Below are 24,191 nucleotides of genomic sequence, written 5' to 3'. Positions count from 1 at the left end.
CGCGTACTTTTTCCAACATCCGATTCTTACAACAGCAACATAATCGCAATATAACTGATACACGAATCATAGACGATACCTGCGCAAGACTGTATTAAGAGGTGCTAAATGGAAACCAATTGAGATATTTTCCACGGATCATTTTCATTCAAGACCTACTCCCAGGACCTACGTTCACGGAAAATTATCGGATTCGTCACACAACGACCCTCTGCCATTCTTAATCCTACGATTCCCCAAGTAACTCGTGCAATATGCGCGTCGTCTAGCATTTAGCAGTCCGTGGCGAATTTGTGGGATCCTCCTTCAGGCTTTTTCAACGATACCTGTCACCGACTACCGTTGAACTTTCTTTAAATGTAACAGAGCGTTGCTAAATATCTTCACGCACTCTATAATGCGTTGAGGTCCAATAGATCTTCAAGTTCGCATTTATCAAATTATTTATGTTATAGCGTTCGAGTTGGAATTGCAGCTGTGTTAAACAGACCTACAAAATTACAAATATTGTCTTTAGCAATGTAATGCAAAAAGTACTTAGGAAATATGCAAGTTTTTGTCGTGATAAATTTTTCTTGAAGGATTTAAATGTTTACTGTTATTTTGTCACGAAATATTCAGTGACTAGAAACTTCGACTTAGAATTCTATAATCGAAATAAATATAACTGACAGCAAGATTCTCCGTGAATCAATTTATTCCCGACAAAAATTAATACAATTATTGAACATCATTGTAATAAACTGCAAAATTATATTAATAATTTTTTGCTTGTTCGTAGTATTTAATACTGCCGTTGCATCGAGAAAAGTTTTTAAATCGCAATGATAAACTAGATAATATAAATCTAAAGACAAATATTAAAAAAATTTAATTGAGAACTTTCGTATAAAAATAAAAAAAATTAGTCTTTCAAATTATACAAGCATATTCGAATGATCATCGACTCGTCGATATTGAACATTATTTTATTCTTATTTAATCGTAATTAATATAAGATTTAGTCGCATCTTATGTGCTGTTTATCAATTTAACAAGCTCCCTCCGTAGAGGAATTCTCTTTTAAGATTTTCCAACGATATCTTTAACTAAAAATTATCGTCACTCTCTCTGAGCGTAACAAAATATCGTTAAATATCTTCATCTACGCGCTCTGCATTAAGATCTCCCTTATAAAAAAAACTCAAATATTGAACATTTACATTCGATTATTTGAATTTACTCTCAAATTTAAATATATATACCCAAATTTGAGTGCATATACTCATATTTGAGAGTAAATTCGAATAATCGAGTGTAAACGCTCAATATTTGAATGTCTTTTTTGTAAGAGCTAATAGATCTCCAAGTTTTATTCATCAGATTGTTTACGTTAAAAAATAAAGAGAAGATCGCAATTCTCTTGTTCGTCCGGTCTTTTTGATTCTCATCTCGTAAGCACATCACTCATCGGTCGTAGCAGCCGGTGGCAGCCAGCTCATGAATCGAGCCTAGGCTCGACTTTGAAGCTCAAACAAGCGTGCGTCAAAAGCTTACAACAGGGTTACACGAGCTACGCCTTTAGTCGACGCGACGATCCGCTACCGCGATACAAAACGATCGGATTTGTGTCACGGATACCACAAAGAGAAGAAATAAAACAGGACGGCAGTGAAGTGCTGCGCGCTCGTTTCTATAGTGGCGTATCTCGATTCTCGTTCCCTCCTTTTCTCCACAAGTAAATTTGACATTGGCCAAATAAACACATTGAGGCCGGCTACGTTTGAAGTGGTCCCCGTTGACAAGGTGATTCGTGAATATCGGCGCGATTGTTCCACTGTGGGTCGCCCGCCGTCGCCTGCCGTCGGCACTTTTTTGAACAACGGGGGCGGTTTCTCTTCTCCCAGGTATCCACGCCATCCATGTCAGTGACTTCTAGACATTCTTCTTCTTGTAGAAAATCAGGATCGCATTTTGCGCGGTTTCATAGGATAGAAAGAAAGAGAAAAAGAGAAGAAAGGAGAAAAGGAAGAAGGAAAAGAGAAGGCAAGAGAGAGAGAGAGAGAGAGAGAGAGAGAGAGAGAGAGAGAGAGAGAGAGAGAGAGAGAGAGAGAGAGAGAGAGAGATTGGATCGTGACATTTCAAAAGAAATCTATTATCATCACCTGTTCTTTCACTCATGACCATAACGTTTATCCGCGGAAATTGATCACGGAACGTTTTCCTCACTCGTTCTCTATCACTTCACATGGTAGAAGATTGATTTCATAATTTGTTTCAGTAGCTAAGTATTAATGAACACTTCGATGACCTTGAACTTCATATATGCTGTCAAGGACATTTCCCTGACTTGCAAAAAATTTTAGTCGGCGGCCAATGTTTATTAAAAAATTACTAACAAAAGAATTTCCATAAATGACAGTCTCATCTCTGTATTTATTTGTTTATGCATGCAAAATATGTATATGTTGACGAAAAAGAAGCAGAATTTTTCCTCTTGCCCTCTTCATTTCCAAAAAATAATTTGATCCATCCTAATATAACCTGACCTGACTTAATTCAACTTACTAGGTGTGCAACTAAGTTTCCGGGTTTTTTTGATCAATGAAAAATGGAAAATTTCAAGAGAAATACAAAAAATGGTTTATTCAAAGTATCGTCCCTCGCTAGCTACAATTTTTGCCATCTCTCTGGCAATATATGAATACCACGACGATAAAATGACGCGTCTTTAAACCGAAACCATTCATCCAACCAATTTTGCACTTTTTCGAAATTGGCCAAGTGTTGCCCAGCCAAGCCATGCGCCATCGACCGAAACAAGTGGTAATCGGAAGGGGCCAGGTCTGGCGATTACGGCGGGTGCGGTAGCAGATCCCATTTCAGCGTTTTGATGGTGTCCTGGACGATGGAAGTGCGATGGCACGGAGCGTTGTCGTGCTGCAATATCACTCGTTCGTGTCTCGTGTCCCATTCTGGCCATTTTTCGAGCAATGCATGGTTCAAATTGATCAGTTGTTGTCGGTAGCGATGCCCATTAACAGTTTCGCCTGGCTTCTTTTCAGCAGCTCATAGTACACGATTCCTTTCTGGTCCCACCAAACGCAGAGCATTGTCTTCTTTCCGAAGCGATTTAGCCGTGCCGTCGATGTTGATGCTTCGTCAGGTGAAAGCCACGATTTTTTGCGTTTGGGATTATCGAAATATATCCACTTCTCATCGCCAGTAACAATTCGATGCAGGAAACTCTTGCTTTCATGCCGCAAGAGAAAAATTTCGGAAGTGGCTTTTCGATTTCCCATCTGTCTCTCAGTCAACTCATGCGGTACCCATTTTCCTTCCTTTTGAATTTTTCCCATGGTATGTAAACGTTTGGAAATACCTTAGCGAGTCATGTTTAATGCCTCCGCAAGTTGATCTTGTGTTTGCGTATCTTCATCCAATAACGCTTGTAGATCGGCGTCCTCAATTGTTTTTAGTCTTTTGGAGCGTTCCTTGTCCTCAGTGTCAAAATCACCACTTCTGAAGCGTTTAAACCAATCTTCACAAGTAGTTTTCGATGGTGCCTGTTCGCCGTAGGCCTCCTCAAGCAAACGACGTGCTTCAGCTGCACCTTTTTTCAAGTTAAAGCAGAAAAGCAAAGCTTCCCGCAAATACTGTTTATCTGGCACAAAACTCGACATTTTCGTTGTTAGAAAAAATATTTTTGCGTTGCGATATGTGTTGGTATTACGACTGATTATTCTTAACAGATGTCCAAGCTATAAAAGAAAACACAACTTCAGACATGTATGTCGACTACATGTGTCGTTAGCGCCATCCATGTGTGAAACCCGGAAATTTAGTTGCGCACCTAGTAAGTTAGAATATAGGAGAAGATGAGCAGGAGGAATAAAGTAAGAAAGGAAAGAGGAATAGATGTGTATGTGTGTGTGCGTAGGCAAAATAGGAACGAGCGAATAAAATATAAGAAATTGTAACTCCATAATAGAGAATCAATAAATGATTACATACATACTAACGGGAGGTGTTTCGCTGCCCCTATCTCCTATTGAAGGCTTCGCCTTTTGGATCTCCATCAGTCGGTTGTAAAAATACTTGAATTTATATAAATATTCTTATAAATCTATTAGTCTCTATATAAAATATATAAATTCAAATAATTTTATAAATGAGTGATGGAGGTCCAAAGGATAAATATATTTACTAAATCTTCGTCTTACTAAATTGATGAGTCTACAATATACCAAAAAAAGTATATATTGAAAAGTATATACTGAAAAGATTAGCGAGGCCTCTACGCAAGGTATCATGAAGATTATTAATATCATTAAGTAGATACAGGTTAACTTTTTACATAGATTTAACGTCGTTACATAGATTTAATGTTTTATCACATAAAAATTATATAGAAATTTGCAAACTCACAAGGAGATGGCAAAATACGTAAAATCGATAATTAAACGGGTCATACTTCATTCGAATAAGGCGGTTGAGTACATAAAAACTCTAAAAGAGTTTGCGTGCATGAGCCTTTGTTTGCGAGAAATTTGCGATTAAAAAAACAGCTACATATTAAATGTAGTAACTTGGAATCGCAATACCGCGTGAAGCGCGATAGCTGCGAAAGCTAAGGCGCGCGCTAGTATTTTATCGTCCAAGGTATGTTCGAGTCCTCGCAGTGCCAACTTTTTTTTATAATATTATGTATTACTATATTTTATATTTCTATATTTTTATTATTTTTTATAGGACAAAAATATAATGCACACATATACAATATCTGTTTTATTATATAAAAAATAAGAATAAAAAAATAAACGTTTAAATAAACGTTTATTCTTGTTATTTTTTTTATATAATATATTTTATTATGCGAAAACTTGAAGGGCTAGAGCACAGACTTCTGCATAACGCATAAGAGAATCAACAAATCAAAGTTCTTCATTTCTGTCCTGAGGAGGGAAATGAAGAACTTTGATTGGTTGATTCTCTTACGCGTTGTGTATTATGCATTATATAGAAGTTTGTGCTCTGGCCCGAACACTCCTCGGACGTAGATGACAAAATACTAACGCGCACCTTAGCTATCGCGCTTCACGCTTATTGATTCCAAGTTACTACATTTAACATGTAGCTGTTTTTTAATTGCAAATTTCTCGTAAACAAAAGCCCATGCACGCAAATCCTTTTAGAATTTTTATGTACTCAACTCCCCCATTCGAGTGAAATATGACTCATTCAATTATCGATTTGACATGTCTTGCCATCTTCTTGTCAATGAGATAGACTATTATACTTATGAGATAGACTATTATATTTAATTGTGCGGTAAAAATATTGGTCGACGTAGAACTTATATTTTCGGATTTTTGTCCTATAAAAAACTTACCACTCCCCTTTCCTTTAAAACCTTACATGCTTTCTTATAGTTAATTCTATTAATTGTGGTAAAAAATTGCGATTTTTAATACAGTAATACTTCTTGATATTTACCAAAATTTTTTGTTAATAAATAAAACTTTTTAATAAATAATGACCACCGACTGAAACTTTTGAAAGTTACTCAGGAACATGTCCTTGATAACATATATGAAATTCAAGGTTATCGGCAAAGTGTTCCTTAATATGCATAATTACCTTTATTTCAATTTCAATTTATTCCAGTGACTCCGTTTAACCCAAAACAAACGATTTTCCAACACGTAAGTCTGTTTATTTTAAATAATTATTTTTTCCAATATTTTACCAAATTATTTTAATAATCTGTTATACGATTTAAAATTACTTTCAAATATCGACAACGCATGATGATGAATTTTACTGTATCATAAAAGTGCTATATAACAGGCAAAAGACGTCATAGTTACAAAAAATATATTGCATAAAACATCGATTAATACCTTAAATTAATACCTTAAATCTATCTGTACTAAATTCTTTGACAAGTTGCAATCCTGAGGTAAAAAGCTTTGTTTGAGACCAAACGAAAAAAATAAAGCTTTGTTGTTTTTGTAAAAAATTAAAATTAAAGATCACAAAAAATATTTTACATTTATTCGTATATGTTTCACTTATTGACGATTCTTATAACATATAATTGGATGAGAACTATTGTGGTACATAAGTATATTGATAGTTAATGACGTTTAAAAAAGTTTCCTTCACTTATAAATCTTATAAAACAATGCATACATAATGATTTACAAAACACGATATTATAAGATGTTTATAATAACATATGTCGATTATAAGAAACTGTAAGGAAATGTAACAATCGTATGATGCATAGATTGGATATTTACAAAAATTCATTTGCGTTGATGCATCTCTTAAAAAAAAAACGAATTTCTATCGTTACAACTGCATAAGGAAGATGCCAAAAGGATAAATTATATAAAGCATACACAATCAAACACAACTTTACTTAGAAAATATTCTACGATTTTTTGCCGTTTCGATGCAATCATATACGAAGTAGATAGTACGTGTAGATAGTATGTCATTTTTTAAATATACATCATGTATGTAATCAGTATATTTATGCAGGAAATGTTTGATTAAAATATTGACTGTGCCAGCTATATATGTATGAATAAAACTTAACTGCGTAATTAGTTTTGTATGAGTGCTTTGAAAAATATTTGCACGTTAAGTGTGACAGTGTCAAAATATAAACACAGTATTGCAACTTACACTTCACCATGCGTCTTTTGATGTATTTTCAGTGTAGTTCTATTAATAAAGGCCTTCGAACAAATTGAACAGGGATATGCACGTGAAAGATGTTGTTTCAAATGCTCGGTGTATATTGTGTTGTTCTTACAATATTTTTTGCAAATATTGCATTTAAGGCCCTCTTTAACGTCCTCCAAGTGAGTTCTCGTATGTATATCAACTTCACCAACATTATCAAATTCTTTGGAGCATACATTGCAGCTAAACTTTACTGGCTGTAGAATGCCTATTTGACTACCTGTTAAAGGATTTGGCATCGGAAATATGTTGTTGGTCTCATTAATATTAGCTCTCAAGCTCTCTTTCTTTTTATGAGAGTTTACATGATTCCTACGAGATAATATTTTTATTATTACAATAAAGTAATATTTAAAAAGTTATCGATTCTTATAAAAACATGTCTCAAAATTAAAATGCTTTTACAGCAAATTAATATTAATAATCACTTTATGCTTTGCACATGGTGACAATTTGCAACAATTCAAATATGAAAGTAGCTTACCTATAAGTTTGCTCATTACTAAAAGTGACATTACAACTCGTACACTGGTAATCGCTTTGATGAGCAGATATTTTCACAGGTGAAATGAGTTGATGTAAGGTGTTCAAGGTCCTTAACTTAGGATGCTCATTTAAACAATGATGTTTAACATCCTCTTTCAGTTCAAATACCTTTGTACATAGGTGGCATTTATATGGATATGAGGGATCAGTACTAACATGATACCTCACATGCTTATCATATATCAACTGAGTGTTACTTTCTGTGTGACATATGTCACAAATAAGATACTTCTTGGCGTGAACATTTAATAACTGCGAGCTGGAAGAAGTTGTGTGGTATACAGAGTCCTCCTTGTTATCATAGACATCTTTCCTTGTGACATAATATCTGTTGCACAGCTCACATTGAAACGCTGGTTTCGAATTGTATATACATTTTCTTATTTTGCAGCTACCTCTCACACAGGTTTTCTTCACAACATTCTGCAATGACTGTATTTTCTCTCGGATTCCATATTCGCTTATTGTTAAATCTTTCATGTTATTATTAAACATCAATAAAGGCACTAGTTTTTTACATCGTGGACCCGGTCTACCTCGTATCTTATCAATTTGTATTGTCAAACGATATATTTCCTTATTTTTCTCACAATTTCCATCTGTAGCAGTTGATATAGTGGAACCATTCATAGCTGTCACATTATTAATCAATACATCCATCTTATTTCCAGTAGCTGAATCTTCAATCTGCAATAAGAAAAAATATAGAAAAATTTTAACTATATATATATGTATATATTGTAATTTATTATAAATACATGCTCATAAGTTGCCTCAAGTACTTAAAAAGTAGATTTACATTATCCATATGTTGTGTGAATAAATTTTCAGATGACACTGCTATAGTATGTGACTGCTCATCTAATTTTTTCTGCTTTGAGGGTGGTACTTTTACCAGCATTGTTTGTAGTGTATTTTCAGCTTTATGTTTTCTAGGAGGTTCTATAAAAATACATATATATATATTATATTTATTATACTTTATAAGGTTTTATCAACAACACCTCTTCGAATATATCTTATGAATATTTTTATGTTATAAAAAACTATATATATATATTCTTTTTCCTATTCAATCTATATCCAATTTTCCTATTTTAATAGGAAAATTTTATTAAATTATTTTGATTTTGTCATATGAAAAAATAAATACGTATAATTATTACTTTTATGAATGTATAAATATCATTAATATTTGTAAATATTCCACAAAATACTGAAATATTTGTCAAAAAATATTTTCATAAAAGAATACAAGATTATAACTAAGTTTACATACCTTCTATTCTACCAAACAAAGTAGGGACAGCAGTCGACTTCAAATCCCTGGATGTAGTAAAATTGACTCTTTCAAAATGCAGCTCACAAAGATACATGGGTTCCTTATCAATGACACCAGATGCCAGATTGCAATTATGAAGCCATTGATCTTTTCTACTGAAATTTAGTGCAGACAAAAAGAATAATGATTGAAGTATTGATCATTAGGAAACGAAAACTACTTACAAATCATCTTCTGGGAAAGCATAAAATGAAATCGGCCTGCCATCAATCTTTGTAGTTTGGCTAGAAGGACAGCCCTTAGCTGAACAGGTTATCATCATATCTTACTAAAGTAGTTCCTTGCGCACAAAATATAAGGGATGATGTTATATTATTAACTCGACACCATGTATTAGTTTCGGATAACCTAAAAACAAAACTTAAATTTCGCCGCAGTTGACGCGGAAAAACTAAATTTATCAGCGATACAGACAACCAACTAACAACAATATATCGTATAGTAAATGGTTCAGCACATTCCACATGCGCAATGTGCGGGAACACAATTGGAATAAAGCATAGGCCAAATGCACACAGGACGCGACAACACTTGCAGCGCGCAGAAGTTGGTTAGGGAATATTGCAGTAGCCAATGAACGTCACATATGCTACATGTATTGCAATTCCATTTCCGGGTAAGATCAGAGAGGAACATGAGACCGGCCAACACGGTGTTTTCAACGACACCGACTTTCCGCACTGGGAAAAATGGCGCCATCTGCATCCATTTTTAAGCAGCTGCAAAGCGTTGCAACTGCTTCGTACATTTCCGAAGATGGATGGAAATGCACCAATCAGAACGCAGTATTTTCATCCAGCAAGCAATCCAGCACGAAAACAAGCATCGTATGCCGCTGGCTTTATTCTTTCTGGGCTATAATCTGACAAGGGCTGCTGCCAAACTTGGGGTCACTGATTTTGATGAGTTTTGGCAGAAATGTAGTATAGGTCTAGCAAAAGTTACTGTTAACCGGAGACGATGCAACACTCAAGCATTTGGAAGAAATTATAAATTGAAATTTTGCGATTTTAAGTATGCTCCGTTATTCTAAAGGCTCGTCTACAATAGCTGTAAGAGTAAGGCTGTAAGGCTGTAACGTAAGCTGTCAGCGAATGAAAATATTTCATTTCGTGCCTTGCAACCTTACAGCCTTACTCTTACAGCTAATGTAGACGAGCCTTTAACATTTGCAGAGTTATTTCCAAATGACGGCGTAAAGCTAAGACTCCATGCATGCGGTGAGCTCCGGCAAACGGCTGCGGTGACCAATCAGGAGACAGACGCATGCCGGAGTTTGCCGCAACCGGACTTGCGCCTCCCTCCTGATTGGTTATCGCAGCATTTGCCGCAGCTCACCGCATGCATGGAGTCTTAGCTTTAGGTAGCAGACTGTGCGCGGTGCTGGTACTGCCCCGCAGATTTGACCCAGGGTAGCAAAGCTAGAGAGGCCGCGGATAAGGAGGGGCAACGGTGGAGGCCGGCATACATGGACAGCAGGTCTTTGACTTTGAGAGACCACCAGCTTGTACCATTAGGTACAAGCAGAGAGGAATGTGAGAGCGGCCAACACGGTGTTTTCGACGACACCGACTTTCCGCACTGGGAAAAATGGCGCCATCTGCATCCATTTTTAAAGGGGAACTACAATGCCACATCCACTTTCAGGTTTCGGCGGTAAAACCTGTATGTGGTGGCAGTCCGTGCTACATCCATTTTTAGGCGGTTTACGTCCGTGCTACAACCATAAAGCGTACTTGACAAGCACGTCTTGCACATTGTTACGCATTTATAACATGAATTAACATGTTAACATGTGCAAAAAAAAAAGAATTGACATTGTGTATGATTAATATCATGAAGATCATACGAAGTATCCGGTAATTAGCTGCCAACCCGAAGTGTGAGGGTAGATTGGCTCAAGGCAAACATAAAAATCCTATATCATTTTGCGAGATTCGCAATAATTATCGAGTTATTAATGACAGAAATCTGAGGAGTAAAAGCGCGCCGATATAGGTGATTCGAAAAGCGTTGCAGCTGATCGGGGCAGCGATCATGAATCTTTTCCCTAGCGTGAACTAATAAAAAGTGAAAGACTTCTGTGAATCAGTGAAAAATGAAAAATTTTATATGAATTTGTGAAAATCGAAACATTTCACACGACAATTGAGTCGTTCGACATGGCAGTTGCGCGTTCTGGATAATTCAATGAATACCAAAGAAATCAAAATGATCAAAATAATAATGTCCGTGTAGTCCGAAGGATATTACGTGACACGCAAAATCCGTTTGATATAATATCCAAAGAAAATGTTTCAAAATATGTATGTACAGGTAATATAAACTTTATGCACCGACGAGATATACTACAAAGACTGATGGCCTTACAGGATTTAGCGTACCAGAGAAATTTCTCTGGTGAGGCACCCGGGCGAAAGAGACCGTCTCGCATTTAGCGCAGTAAAATTTAATGGGAACTAATACTTTTCAATCATCTTCTTCGGACCAAAAAGATACAGAATTCAGACATATTCAAAATGTCAATACTTTGTAATACGTTTCAATTCGACATTTTATACAGGGAAGCAGGACGAAGGGAATGGGATGCGGGCAACGATACATCATGCGTCTCCAGACGTGTCAAATCGTTTATTATAGAGGAGACTTTGATACGGCAACATGTATTCGAATATTTAATCGTCCCATGGACCACTTATATATAATAAAAAAAAAAATTAACGCGGACAAATGAACGATTCGTATCAATTTTTCCTTTTCTTATAGAGCAATGAAAGAGTAAATCAGTATCGAAAATCGAATACCGATTAATATAATAAATCAGTGTCAGAAAATGACAATATGTCCAATGACAATATGTTCTCATTTTTCAGGTAGTTACCGCTGTAATTTACCCAACAAATTAACTCGGTTAAACGTACGATTCGTACCAATTTTTCTTCTCTTATAAAGAAATGAGAGAATCAATCAGTACCGAAAATCGAAGGCCGATCAATACTTAACTTATTCATCAAATTAACGCGGATTAATGGACGATTCGTATTAATTTTCTGTTTTCTTATAGAGAAATGAAAGAGTAAATCAGTACCGAAAATCGAATATCGATCAATAGCGTAAATCAGTGTCAGAAAATTGTCCAAGTGCAATGACAAGTTGTTTTCATCTTGCAGGTACTTACCCCACTAATTTACAACAAATTAAGTCGGATAAAAGAACGATTCATATCAATTTTTATTCCCTTATAAAGAAATTAGAGAATCAATCAGTACCGAAAATTGAAGATCGATCAACATTTAATTTATTCATCAAATTAACGCGGATGAATGAACTATTCGTATGAATTTTTTTTTCTTATAGAGAAATGAAAGAGTAAACCAGTACCGAAAATCGAATATCGATCAATAGCGTAAATCAGTGTTAGAAAATTGTCCAAGTGCAATGACAATTTGTTCTCATTTTTCAGGTACTTACCCCTCTAATCTTATTCAACAAATTAACTCGGATAAACGAACGATCCGTATCAATTTTTTTTGTCTTATAAAAAAATGAGAAAATAAATCAGTGCCGAAAACCGAAGACTGATCAATATCATAAATCAATGTCAAGAAAATTGTCCAAGTGCAATGACAAGTTGTTTTCATCTTGCAGGTACTTACCCCACTAATTTACTCAACAAATTAAGTCGGATAAAAGAACGATTCGTATCAATTTTTATTCTCTTATAAAGAAATTAGAGAATCAGTCAGTACCGAAAACTGAAGACCGATCAATATTTAATTCATTCATCAAATTAACGCGGATAAATGAACGATTCGTATGAATTTTTTTTTTCTTATAGAGAAATGAAAGAGTAAATCAGTACCGAAAATCGAATATCGATCAATAGCGTAAATCAGTGTTAGAAAATTGTCCAAGTGCAATGACTATTTGTTCTCATTTTTCAGATATTTATCCTTCTATTTTACTCAACAAATTAACTCGAATAAACGAATGATTCGTATCAATTTTTCTTATCTTATAAAGAAATGAGAGAATAAATCAGTACCAAAAATTGAAGACCGATCAACATTTAATTTATTCATCAAATTAACGCGGATAAATGAACGATTCGTATGAATTTTTTTTTCTTATAGAGAAATGAAAGAGTAAATCAGTACCGAAAATCGAATATCGATCAATAGCGTAAATCAGTGTTAGAAAATTGTCCAAGTGCAATGACAATTTGTTCTCATTTTTCAGGTATTTATCCCTCTATTTTACTCAACAAATTAACTCGAATAAACGAATGATTCTTATCAATTTTTCTTGTCTTATAAAGAAATGAGAGAATAAATCAGTACCGGAAATTGAAGACCGATCAATATTTAATTTATTCATTAAATTAACGCGGATAAATGAACGAGTCGTATCAATTTTTTTTTCTTGTAGAGAAATGAAAGAGTAAATCAGTACCGAAAATCGAATATCGATCAATAGCGTAAATCAGTGTTAGAAAATTGTCCAAGTGCAATGACAATTTGTTCTCATTTTTCAGGTATTTATCCCTCTATTTTACTCAACAAATTAACTCGAATAAACGAATGATTCGTATCAATTTTTCTTGTCTTATAAAGAAATGAGAGAATAAATCAGTACCGGAAATTGAAGACCGATCAATATTTAATTTATTCATTAAATTAACGCGGATAAATGAACGAGTCGTATCAATTTTTTTTTCTTGTAGAGAAATGAAAGAGTAAATCAGTACCGAAAATCGAATATCGATCAATACCATAAATCAGTGTCAAAAAATTGTCCAAGTGCAATGACAATTTGTTCTCACTTTTCAGGTACTTATCCCTCTAATCTTATTCAACAAATTAACTCGGATAAACGAATGATCCGTATCAATTTTTTTTGTCTTATAAAATAATGAGAAAATAAATCAGTATCGAAAACCGAAGACTGATCAATACCATAAATCAATGTCAAGATAATTGTCCAAGTACAATGACAAGTTGTTTTCATCTTGCAGGTACTTACCCCACTAATTTACTCAACAAATTAAGTCGGATAAAAGAACGAATCGTATCAATTTTTGTTCTGTTATAAAGAAATTAGAGAATCAATCAGTACTGAAAATTGAAGACCGATCAATATTTAATTTATTCATCAAATTAACGCGGATAAATGAACGATTCGTATGAATTTCTTTTTTCTTATAGAGAAATGAAAGAGTAAATCTGTACCGAAAATCGAATATCGATCAATAGCGTAAATCAGTGTTAGAAAATTGTCCAAGTGCAATGACAATTTGTTCTCATTTTTCAGGTATTTACCCTTCTATTTTACTCAACAAATTAACTCGGATAAACGAACGATCCGTATCAATTTTTTTTGTCTTATAAAATAATGAGAAAATAAATCAGTACCGAAAACCGAAGACTGATGAATACCATAAATCAATGTCAAGATAATTGTCCAAGTGCAATGACAAGTTGTTTTCATCTTGCAGGTACTTACCCCACTAATTTACTCAACAAATTAAGTCGGATAAAAGAACGAATCGTATCAATTTTTGTTCTGTTATAAAGAAATTAGAGAATCAATCAATACTGAAAATTGAAGACCGATCAATATTTAATTTATTCATCAAATTAACGCGGATAAATGAACGATTCGTATGACTTTTTTTTTCTTATAGAGAAATGAAAGAGTAAATCAGTACCGAAAATCGAATATCGATCAATAGCGTAAATCAGTGTTAGAAAATTGTCCAAGTGCAATGACAATTTGTTCTCATTTTTCAGGTATTTATCCCTCTATTTTACTCAACAAATTAACTCGAATAAACGAATGATTCGTATCAATTTTTCTTGTCTTATAAAGAAATGAGAGAATAAATCAGTACCGGAAATTGAAGACCGATCAATATTTAATTTATTCATTAAATTAACGCGGATAAATGAACGAGTCGTATCAATTTTTTTTTCTTGTAGAGAAATGAAAGAGTAAATCAGTACCGAAAATCGAATATCGATCAATACCAGAAATCAGTGTCAGAAGATTGTCCAAGTGCAATGACAATTCGTTCTCATTTTTCAGGTACTTATTTCTACAAGTTAGGATTTGATAAAAAAAGTCTTTCCCGAGTCGAAATATTAATTCTACATTCATCCTGCAAATTGCATCCAATTTGAAAAATCAATACAGAATATCTAGATGCGCAATAGTGAACAAGCTTTGTCCTACCTGAACGTTACATCTGGCTACTCTCGCAGTCTCGCCCATGATGAGTCTTCAACAGCGACGTATTCCGCAGTTATTTAATACTCATTTGTCTCGATAATGTATATGTACTTAATCCTTATATTCTTAATTTAAATGAACAACTTTTGTTGATGTTGATTATATATTCGCTTAACAGCGCAAGAAAGAGAACAAAGATAAAAATGTAAATAGAACTGCCTTTGAAAAACGTAAATAGAACTGCGCGTGAGATAAATATATAAGGATTAAATAATCATATAAGAATTAGAGGAAATGGGAGATGAAAAACACTATTTATTCTCATCATTCTTAAAGTTCTTTTTTCCTTTTTTCTTCTCTTGTTTTTCTTTTCTTTTTTCTAATGAGAATGATGAGAATTGTAGCTCTCAAAAGAGCTGAAGCTGCAAAGGCAAAGACAACGGTTATGTCTAATAATGCTGTTTCACTAATAGAGATTTTAATTCAGATTCAATACAATACAATAAGATTCAATACAGTACAATAAGAAAGATAAACAAGAATGAGAAACGGATATTCTAGCAGATTCTAAACGAAAACAGCAATCTGAGCATTATTAGACGAATAAAAATCAACACTTGTAAAATTTATATCAGATTCTAAGAACATTATTCATAGTTTTCTAAATTATGTGCAACTTTTTATTGAAAACATAATTAAAAATTTGTATTTATAAACCTTGGCTTGCCTCAGCAACCTTGCTTGAATAGACATTCATATTTTATGAGAAAAGAATAGTAGAACTCATGTTACGTGAAATTAGGTTAACGAATAATCAAATCTCAAGCTATTTTATCATTTTTCAGATGAGAAACTATGAATGCTGATCTAATTTCGACTCGGGTATGTCCTTACTTCGAGTAAGGTCAGTTAAAATCAGAAAAATCCTGCATAATAATAATGACTCAAGGTACCTCAAATACCATATACGATGTACCGCTGTCCACGTCTCTCGGCGCGCTCCAAGTCCTCTCTCCATCCTGACTTCTCGATCCGACATCCTTCTTCTGGTTACTCCGTCGCAGCACCCCCGGATACTCCATCGTAGCACTGGCGACGACACTGATTCTAGCTCTAACACTCGCGCAAGTAAGATTCGGACAAAGAAACACGTATTAACCGACACTCGTACTCTGCGTCGCGGTATGCGCGTCGTTCGTCGGCCCGAGGCGCAATGTCCTTTCCGCAATCACGGAGTCATATACAAGGGTACGAAACCAAACAATCGGGAAGGCACGGTTACCCCCCACCAGTCGCTGACCTTGCCGATCAGTGTTGATGCCTGCGTCGTCCGTTAGCTGAAAATGAAAACAACTCGTGTTTTCAAAGTATGCCTGTGAGAGACTCGCTTCAAACTTTACAATACTTATATTTACGTTTGTTCCAAGAATTATATTACGTCGAATTCAAACTGTCTCTATTAACATGACATACACGAGATTTGCGATCGCATCATTGATCTTTCTTTGGACAAGAAAATCCTTAGAGGAACGCTCTTCGAGAATATCACATTTTATGTTTCAGGTGTCTTGCAGATTATCAAATCCGATGTAACAGATCAGGGAAAGTATGAATGCGTCGCCATGAATAACACCGTGGGCACGGAGTACTTCAAGTCATTCACGTTATACGTGAAACGTATATTTAATATTATATAAAACTTACCTTTTTAAACAAAAAGGTAAAAAAAAGGCGCCAAGTACAAGTGCAACACGTATTGTGTTATTTTTAGAAGTATCAAACTCAAATTATTTTTTTTATTGTGTATATGTGTACATAAGTTTTTACAAGTATAACTTATAACTATAATAAAACTCTGCAACACTTTTCTACTGTACAAAGGAAGTGATATATTAGAACTGTAGCGCCAACTGAGAAACCTAACATATATATATGATTATTGTATACTTAACTTAATATTTTTAGAAATCTCAAATTCAAATTATTTTCTTTTTTAAAATATATATTATGTACATAACATAAGTTTTTATAATATATGTACATAAACTTTTAAAAGTAAAAATTATATCGTGTTATAAAAATTTAACACGTTTGTTAATAGTGTCTAATATTTAAAAAAATTATCTTTTTAAAGGTTATGTTATTCAAAATATTTGAGAAAACCTAGCTACAAGAAATGTCCATAACATAAATTTTTACAAGTAAAATTTATCATTATTTATTAGAACACTGAGTTATACGGTTATTTTACTTGTTATTTTAACAAATTAATTATTATAACAATGCAATAAAAAATATTTGATACAAAAAATCTTGGCGCGGCTGCACCAAAAACTATATCTAATTAAAAACTTGTTTAATACATATATGACAGCATTTTTATTATAATGTATTCTATAATGAAGGTTTATAATTTATTTATTATAATACTACATAAACTTAAATAAAACATTATACCGTATATGTATAAAGAGAATTTACAAGAACATTTTATTATAATAAAAATGCTGTCATGTATGTATTAATCAAGTTTTAGTTCGATATAGTTTTTTAAAGTTAAATTAGATATCATTGACATTTCGTTAATTATAATAAGAATAACATCTTTGAATAAAAAAATATCAAAATATGTAGAATATATGCACATTCGATATGTATATTCTATAGTGAAGGTTTATCATTTATTATAATACTATATAAACTTAAATAAAACATTACACCGTATATATATAGAGAGAGAATTTACAAGTACATTTTATTATAATTACATAATATTATAATTATAATTTATTATTATTATATATACGAGAGTAATTGCAGATTCATAAAGTGTCTATGATTACTAGTCGGTTGATAACGGATCGTGAATGCCGAGCGCGAAATTCCGACTTCTTATTCCCGGAAAATTCGTCAAACGTCAAACGAAGGGCAAAAAGTGTCGTCGCTCGCGAGCCGATCAACACAATCGGTGCGATATAAACATTGCGGGCCTCGGCAGCGGTTGAAGCAAGAGAGACTTGCCCTTGAGCATCTTTTCTTTTCTCGAAGGTTCCGGGACAACGAGGGGAATTCGAGGAGGCCTTTCAACTGTACGCGACATTGATTTACTACTTATTGATTACTGAAAATAAAGAAAATTATTCTGTCGAAGCATCGGATATTTGTTAGCTTTATGTTAATTAAAGAGGAATGTGTACAATTAGAAAATATGTTAGCAACTAATTGTACAGAATGTCAAAGTTGTTATAACGCCGTTTTCGGAGAATAATTAAAGGTCATGGTAACGTTAAAGAGTGGAATTTCATCTCATGCGAATTTCGCGTCTCGGTTTTATTAGATGTTAGATTATCCGCTACGGACAATAACTCTTCTACTTTTCATCTAATATTCAACGATAATAAATAATATTTAATTGCATTCGTTTGACTTTTTTTATTTCAAAAATAAAAGAATATATACTAGGGTGAGATTTCACCCATAACAACATCAACATGATTTTCTTTGATGCTTTTTTAAAAGTTCAAATATTTCGTCGACTCGCGGGATATTTATAATCGGAGTCTCGTCGCGTTAATTAACATGTGCTCCTCCGAACGGATTGAATGTTCACCGACGGCCATTGTCAGTGCCACGAGCGAATGTCCGGAGCGGACGGGATGCTGAATTGAGAAGCAGGACGAAGGGAACAGGACGCGGGCAACGATACATCATGCGTCTCCAGACGTATCAAATCGTTTATTATACAGGAGACTTTGATACGGCAACATGTATGTAGAGGATTTAATATTTAATATGTACTTTTATTTTTCCTGCTCCTCCTCCCCCCGCCCGCTCTTTTTAGACCTTCGGGCATAAGGCCTGTTCGTTTTGTCTGCACTGTTGAATTAGTGCATTAAGTTAAAGTGAAACAAACGTAGATTTTCTCATTTCAACTTATTGCACCAGTTCAGTAGTGCAGACAAAACGAACAGGCCTATTGTCTGGCGTAGAGAGATAGTAACTATGGTTGCAGCACGGACATAAACCGCCTAAAAATGGATGTAGCACGAACTTCCACCACATGCAGATTTTACCACCAAGACCTAAAAGTGGATGTAGCATCGTAGTTCTCCTCTCAAAATGGATGCAGATGGCGTCTATTTCCAGTGCGAAAAATCGGTGTCGCCGAAAACGCCGTGTTGGCCGCTTTCAGATCATTGGCTGCGTTTAAAAAACACAACGGTTACACAACGGTTGAATAATTCGTTAACGTTATTGGTCTGAATATAAGGACCTAATAGTAAGGACCAATAGTTACTAAGCGCTCAGTGAGCGCTTTGTTTTCTGAACGCAACCATTGGCTGCGTTCAGCAGAACAAAGTGATCAGTGAGCGCTTAGTGATTCTCGCTCCTGATTGGTAAATACTTCTGGGTCTATGAAGAATCTAAAAGAATGCTCCAATCACATACAATAATCGCTAAGCGCTCACTGATAATTTTGTTCTACTGAACGCAGGCATTGCGTTCAGCGGAGAAAACCGCTCAGTGAGCGATTAGTGACTATTGGTCCTTATTATTAGATCCTTACATTCAGATCAATAACGTTAACGAATTATTCAACAGTTTCTCAACTGTTGAGTGTCATGAACGCATCCAATTCTTACATTTTGAAAAATCAGCAGCGGAGGGATAGATACATAGTGCAAGTCATTCAAATAAGAATGCGTCTTTTGCAACAGGTATTGAACAGGTATGAATATTAAATTTTAAGTGAAATCGTATTTTTTTAGTCATTAATCGCTCACTGAGCAGTTTTCTCCGCTGAACGCAATGATTGTTGACATATTTATGTCATACCACATATATTTCATTTCTCGCCTTTCGTTGTGAGTTACTGCACACGTGCTCCGCAGGCGGAGCAGCAGCTCTCATCTTTTTCGAGTCGGGATGCGTCCCAAAAGTCATAAAAAAAAAGTGACAACCTTTATATCCGCGACCGTACAAAAGTTATGGACAAGAGCACAGGTTTTTGCATAACACATAATAGACTACATTTACACGGCTTCTAACTTCGACTTAGTAACTACCGTAGTTAGTGCAGTCTCGAATCCGATTAGAGTATATTTTTAGATCTAAAAGAATATACCAATCGAATTAAAGAATTCACTAACTACGGTTGTTACTAATCCGGATTAACCTTGCCGTGTAAACGTAGTCATTGCTGGAAAATGGCCAGTGAATATTGGAACGCAGCCATAGTCAAAGGGCGAATCCCATCTATGAAACAGCGGAAAAGAATTGTTCTGATTGGTTAATCCCCACCATTTACTTTTGTTGGGCTCTCGTTTTGGAGTGCGTTCCATTTCACGCATATGCGAGCATTTTTTATGGCATACATGACATAAACTACAGATAAATGTGATCATGGCTATGTTCCAATATTCACTGCCAGCACTGAAAACCTATAATGTACGTGGCACAAACTATGTATTTTCAGTACTGGCAGTGAATTTTGAAACACAGCCCATATCTTTATAAGTTCTTTCGAAATGAACAGACTCAGGCTGCCTCCCCATGCGGCGTAAAAAGCGTATACGTAAACCGCGTCAACCAATCAATTGTCTCAGCTGTTATATCCAAATCATAGCTGAGATGAATTATTGGTTGTCGCAAGTTACACGTACGCATTTTACGTTGTGAAAGCAGCCTTAAAGTTGTGGACTCGAAGTAAAGGAATATATACCGATCAGACACTAGAATTTATGAGGAGAATGGCGTAGGGGCTTACTTCCACAGACCCAGAGCCATCTATTGAAGGAAGGAAGGAATACTAGAATTTATTCTCTATTCAGTTAACTGATTGTATTATTGAGTGTACGTATGTTTGGTCAGAACGCCGCATATACATCTTGGAAATTTGCATCTTGGAAGCATACATAAAATAATCTGAAATATACTGCAAAGCAAGTATTTTAACAGTATATGTATTGCATGTTAATAATATAGCATTTATATATTTATATGTATATATATGTTGATATATTTAAAAAACTTTTTCCAATTTAATAACAAAAATCGTTATATATAATGTAATAGATAGTTAATATTGTTTTTCAACTATTACAGTCATAATAAAAATTTAAAGCTTTCATCTTCAACAAGTGAAAATGTTACATCGATTTTTTGAAAAAGACTTATTGACACTGATATAATTACAAAAGTGATATTGTAAACATTACTAGCACATGTAACTATTAATCAGGTTAGTTTTCAGGTATTTTTTTAATTATAAAATGCTCATTATTATGTGTAAATTTAATTATATGTAAGTTACATTTTCTTACATTTTTATATTTACAATAAAATAAATTTATTTCAATACATGAAGGAAAAAGCAGCAAGGAAACAAAGTACAAAGAAACAAAGAGGACAGATCCCACATATATTGTTTGGAGTATATAAAATGGATTTGTTTAATATATTCGCTTGGTATCATTTATTAAAATAAAGCTACCAATTTATTTTCTGTATTTTATAACCAATATTCTAAATTTACAGATTGTTTATCTCCGCGGATTGACCAAATATGCCTGGTTGTGCAGCTGTTGGTTGCAACAATCGCAGTGAAAAGGGTTATAGAATGAAATGTTTTCCACGTGACCCAAAATTAAGAAAAATTTGGCAGGAACGTGTTGCTAGAGCTAATTGGGAGCCATCAAATAACTCCTTCCTTTGTGACATACACTTTGAATCTGACAAATGGTGTATAATGGATAACGGTAGAATTAAATTAAAAAAAAATGCAATACCTTCTATTTTTATAGAAACTTCAACTAGAAAGTCTTTCAAAAAACGTTTAAACACAACAAATGCTAATAATGAAAACAACTGTAAGATTGAAAACAGTATGATGTATGTAGAAAATAATAGAGAACATTCATCCACTGACTACTTGGAAGAAAAGTATTCTGATTCTCAGAATATTGATGACCCATCTATACAGTTGTTTGCACATCAGAAAATGAATAATTTTTCAAAAGAGATAGAAAGTAAACAAATATCTCCTGTACAACATAATGATTTTCAGAAAGAAATTATTTTAATTTCAGACGATAATATAGAGACAATAAACATTGTCAACATATGTAATACTGAAAAGCAAGTTGTTGATGGAGAAAATGAGAAGCCTGTTAGTGATTCCATCTCAAACTTAGCTGACAACCTTAATGAGGATCTTAGTAAATCACAGGTAAAAGATGAAGCTGAAGAAATCTCAGTTCGGCCTTATAATTACGACGAAATAGAAGAAAAATTAAAACAAATTTGCGATGGTCCTTTTGAAGAAAATAATTCTAATAGCACAGAGAAGCCATATTCGATCTCAGATGATGAGAAAAAAGTTTTACAACAAACATCAAACAGAATTCCAATCCATAAAAGCAAAAATTATAAATTATTTTCAAAAAGTGACATCAGACACATACTTACTAATGATACGGAAGATATTGAAGTAATCTTTAGTACTGAAAATAGAGAAGAAAATGCAGAGGTACACGGATGTGCATCACATAATAACGATGTAGTTGATGACATTGAAAAATTAGATTCACATGAGATAGATATCGACTGTGTTAGCAATGATAAAGAGATCGAACAAAATATAAACGTCACACCGAACATAATGGCCGCCATGAAACGTAAACGTATAACTCGAAATGAAATCATGAAATCCATAGAGAAGTCCATTTGTAATGCATCTTCTCAGGACACGAATTCCATAAGCGACAGTGATGGAATCTTCGACGACGATGCGGAAGGAGGAAATGAAAAAAGAAAAAAGCAGAGGATACAGAATAAAAATACTATTGATGCTTCACCGGCTACGCCGAAATTTACAGTCAAAGTAACAGGCCACCCTGATGATGTATCTGATATTATGTATAACTTGTCGAAGAGTGTAGGAGATACCAATACCCAAAGATATAATGATGACCATACACCCAAGGAAGGTGACGGATTTATTACATCCGTTATAACAATAGACGATTGTCCAGCAGACGTAGACGACGAAGACGAATCTCAAGACGACGATTCTCTTTCAGCATGTGCCAAAAATATTACGACGAAATATAACGATCGAAAGTTACCTTCAACTTCAGAAAATAGTCTGTGTTTGAGCACAGTAACAGCACATGTTGATGAGAAGTCACATAATTTAAATACAAATAACAGTCGTTTAATACCAGTTGTTAAAAATATTATACGACTACCAGCGGACGATTGTTCTTTAAAACATAAATATGAGAAATTGCAACAAAAGTCGAAAATGCAAGCCAATGCCGTTGAACAGCTGAGTAATCAACTTATTTTTTGCAAGCGTGTAGGGCAAGGATTACAAAATAAGAATTCAGTATTTCAGAAGAAGATACAAAGTTTGATGAATGAATTAAATGCATTAACGAATAACTTATCATCTTCGACGAAAAGAATGAAAGAGAACGTGGATCTGAAACAAAAGTTAACTGATGATTTGTCAAGTAGGCTAAGTTATCTTGAGGAATCAAACAAGAAACTAGTGAAGTCTATGGCTGTAGGAAATGAACGAGTAAAAAAATTAGAAAGTCAGGTGAAACAAAGAGACAATCGGATAAAAGAACTCAATTGGAAGCTGGAGAAAGCCTCGAAATACCTTGAACGAGCGGAGAAAAATACCAACACGTACCGAAGGAAGATGCTGAACATGCAAACCTTTCTGAAGAGGAAGAAACTCATGGACGATAAGATCACTAGATTGAACGAGATACTAGTGAACGTCGTCAAGGAGAGCTATTCTGGTAAAGTTTTGCCAATGAATGTAGCATTGGAAATTAAGAAAACATGCGGTACGACTGGATATGACAAGCTATTAAGCTCCAGACTTCCACTCCCGACTTTGTCAGCCGTGCGAATTGCTAACGACAATCTCTCGGACTCCAATGAAAGCATCAACGAGATTTTACGGATCGTCCCCTTAAGAGGCAGCACGAATGACATATTCGATAAGCAGTGTACGATAAACAACATAGAAGTAGACTCCGAGAATGTGGAATCAATTAGCAGAGAAATCGTGATAGATAATACAGAAACTATAATGGGCACGGTCCAGGACATTTTTGAGGAAAGTAATGACGATGATGATTTTAGTACAAATGAATTAACCGAACACTTTCTTTCGCAGCTGAGTACACTTATGTAGCGGCAGATTAATTAATTATGTACTAATTAATTATATGTAATTAACTATATGTAGAGTTACAATAAACGATTATATCTCTTACTGCAATATACATAAATTTCTACATTTATTAATGTACATATTAAT

The 24,191-nt window shown here is 34.3% G+C and overlaps 2 protein-coding genes across 7 annotated transcripts; one reads left to right on the top strand and one right to left on the bottom strand.

The window, feature by feature from the left end:
• Nucleotides 1–6,030: 6,030 nt before the first annotated feature.
• On the bottom strand, nucleotides 6,031–9,200 carry LOC105183643 (zinc finger protein 271). Of its 2 annotated transcripts, none has more exons than XM_011141916.3 (5): nucleotides 8,788–9,200; nucleotides 8,561–8,718; nucleotides 8,081–8,223; nucleotides 7,220–7,968; nucleotides 6,031–7,047 (listed from the first exon to the last, which is right to left on the bottom strand). In XM_011141916.3, exons 1-5 carry the CDS (start codon nucleotides 8,883–8,885, stop codon nucleotides 6,672–6,674), a joined length of 1,524 nt encoding a protein of 507 aa, XP_011140218.1. In that variant the 5' UTR covers nucleotides 8,886–9,200; the 3' UTR covers nucleotides 6,031–6,671. The 2 variants fall into 2 exon arrangements, with proteins under 2 accessions (XP_011140218.1, XP_011140219.1); XM_011141917.3 differs by having other exon boundaries at nucleotides 8,561–8,715.
• An 11,756-nt stretch (nucleotides 9,201–20,956) lies between these two features.
• LOC105184579 (putative leucine-rich repeat-containing protein DDB_G0290503) lies at nucleotides 20,957–24,156 on the top strand. Of its 5 annotated transcripts, none has more exons than XM_025304223.1 (4): nucleotides 20,957–21,092; nucleotides 21,219–21,284; nucleotides 21,389–21,609; nucleotides 21,940–24,156. In XM_025304223.1, exons 3-4 carry the CDS (start codon nucleotides 21,417–21,419, stop codon nucleotides 24,063–24,065), a joined length of 2,319 nt encoding a protein of 772 aa, XP_025160008.1. In that variant the 5' UTR covers nucleotides 20,957–21,092; nucleotides 21,219–21,284; nucleotides 21,389–21,416; the 3' UTR covers nucleotides 24,066–24,156. The 5 variants fall into 5 exon arrangements, with proteins under 5 accessions (XP_025160008.1, XP_019697630.1, XP_025160007.1 ...); XM_019842071.2 differs by having other exon boundaries at nucleotides 21,219–21,314; XM_025304222.1 differs by having other exon boundaries at nucleotides 21,219–21,319.
• The last annotated feature ends 35 nt before the right edge of the window (nucleotides 24,157–24,191 follow it).

This window comes from Harpegnathos saltator, unplaced genomic scaffold (genome assembly GCF_003227715.2).
Source record: "Harpegnathos saltator strain DR-91 unplaced genomic scaffold, Hsal_v8.6 scaffold599, whole genome shotgun sequence".
Lineage (NCBI taxonomy): Eukaryota > Metazoa > Arthropoda > Insecta > Hymenoptera > Formicidae > Harpegnathos > Harpegnathos saltator.
This window is presented reverse-complemented; position numbering and strand designations above follow the sequence as displayed.

What these genes read in the sequence shown, in the direction of transcription:
- LOC105183643 (XM_011141916.3), bottom strand. Translation starts at nt 8,885, where the DNA reads ATGATGATAACCTGTTCAGCTAAGGGCTGTCCTTCTAGCCAAACTACA. An exon ending in GCTTTCCCAGAAGATGATTT is followed by an intron (nt 8,719 to 8,787) that starts GTAAGTAGTTTT and finishes ACTAAATTTCAG; the next exon opens with TAGAAAAGATCAATGGCTTC. An exon ending in AGTAATGAGCAAACTTATAG is followed by an intron (nt 7,048 to 7,219) that starts GTAAGCTACTTT and finishes ATTATCTCGTAG; the next exon opens with GAATCATGTAAACTCTCATA.
- LOC105184579 (XM_025304223.1), top strand. Translation starts at nt 21,417, where the DNA reads ATGCCTGGTTGTGCAGCTGTTGGTTGCAACAATCGCAGTGAAAAGGGT. An exon ending in ATGGTGTATAATGGATAACG is followed by an intron (nt 21,610 to 21,939) that starts GTAGAATTAAAT and finishes TTTTAATTTCAG; the next exon opens with ACGATAATATAGAGACAATA.